This window comes from Entamoeba dispar, genomic scaffold (assembly GCF_000209125.1).
Source record: "Entamoeba dispar SAW760 scf_1105229462165 genomic scaffold, whole genome shotgun sequence".
In the NCBI taxonomy this organism is placed as follows: domain Eukaryota; phylum Evosea; order Mastigamoebida; family Endamoebidae; genus Entamoeba; species Entamoeba dispar.
Window position 1 is genome coordinate 346 of NW_001855056.1, and position 916 is coordinate 1,261.

Below are 916 nucleotides of genomic sequence, written 5' to 3' on the forward strand. Positions count from 1 at the left end.
ACAAAATGAAAGAATCCCTATTGACATCTTTATCTATCACACACCAGACAATTATAGTAATATCCCAATGACAAGAATCGCACATACAGCAAACTGTCATGTTATTGAAGGATCCACGTTGCATTTAACTCAAAAATAGACACACAAACCATTGTAATAACATGAATTAGAAACAAACTTGGTATGAAGAGAATCTATAAATGTATATTACATGTAAACACGTGGCAAGCGTTAAAGTGAAATAAAAGAAGAACTAAAAGCACAAAACACCATAGAGAAGAGATGATAAACAGAGTAGAACTCACAGTGGAATTATTACGAAAATATCGAGGAGAGTTGACACATGAGAAAGTTGTTAGATTGAACAGAATAGTCAAGGTTGTTGAAAGTATTCATCAGAGTCATCAAAACGAGGAAGTTATCATTCCAAGTAAAGAAGCTATTAGTGAGGTTCTTGATAACCCAAATGATGAAAACATGAAGACATTCATTGAATGCACATTCAAAGAAAAAGTCAATGTTGGTGAGACAGACATTAAGAAAATCTATGAAGAACAAGAAAGTAGTGCAGTTGAGTTATTGAAAGACATCATGGATGTTTTAATGAATGAGAACATCAAGAAATATGTAAGCAATAAAGCAATTAAAAGAATTACACAAATGGCACAGAAGATTCGTAACAACATTGTGGAGTGTATCAATGAAAATATGAGAATGGAAGAAGAGAAGAATCAAGAAACAACAACACCACCAGAAATGACAAATATTCCAATCAGTGAAGGAAACAAAACAGAAGAGCAAGAGAGTCCTAAAGAAACAGAAGAAGAGAGAGTGAATAGGGAATTTGGAGAGAAGATGAGAAGTCTTGAAATTGAGTTAGACAAAATCAAAAGAAAATACATGCATCAAAAAGGTT

At 32.9% G+C, this 916-nt stretch overlaps 1 protein-coding gene across 1 annotated transcript in view; it reads left to right on the forward strand.

The window, feature by feature from the left end:
• Positions 1-282: 282 nt before the first annotated feature.
• The window catches only part of EDI_157070 (DNA double-strand break repair Rad50 ATPase, putative), a gene marked incomplete at both ends in the record, with an annotated part of 1,759 nt that continues 1,125 nt past the window's right edge, over positions 283-916 (forward strand). Inside the window, one exon of the mRNA XM_001739384.1 lies at positions 283-862. Coding sequence (XP_001739436.1) covers positions 283-862 — 580 coding nt within the window. The remainder of the gene's footprint in view (positions 863-916) is intronic.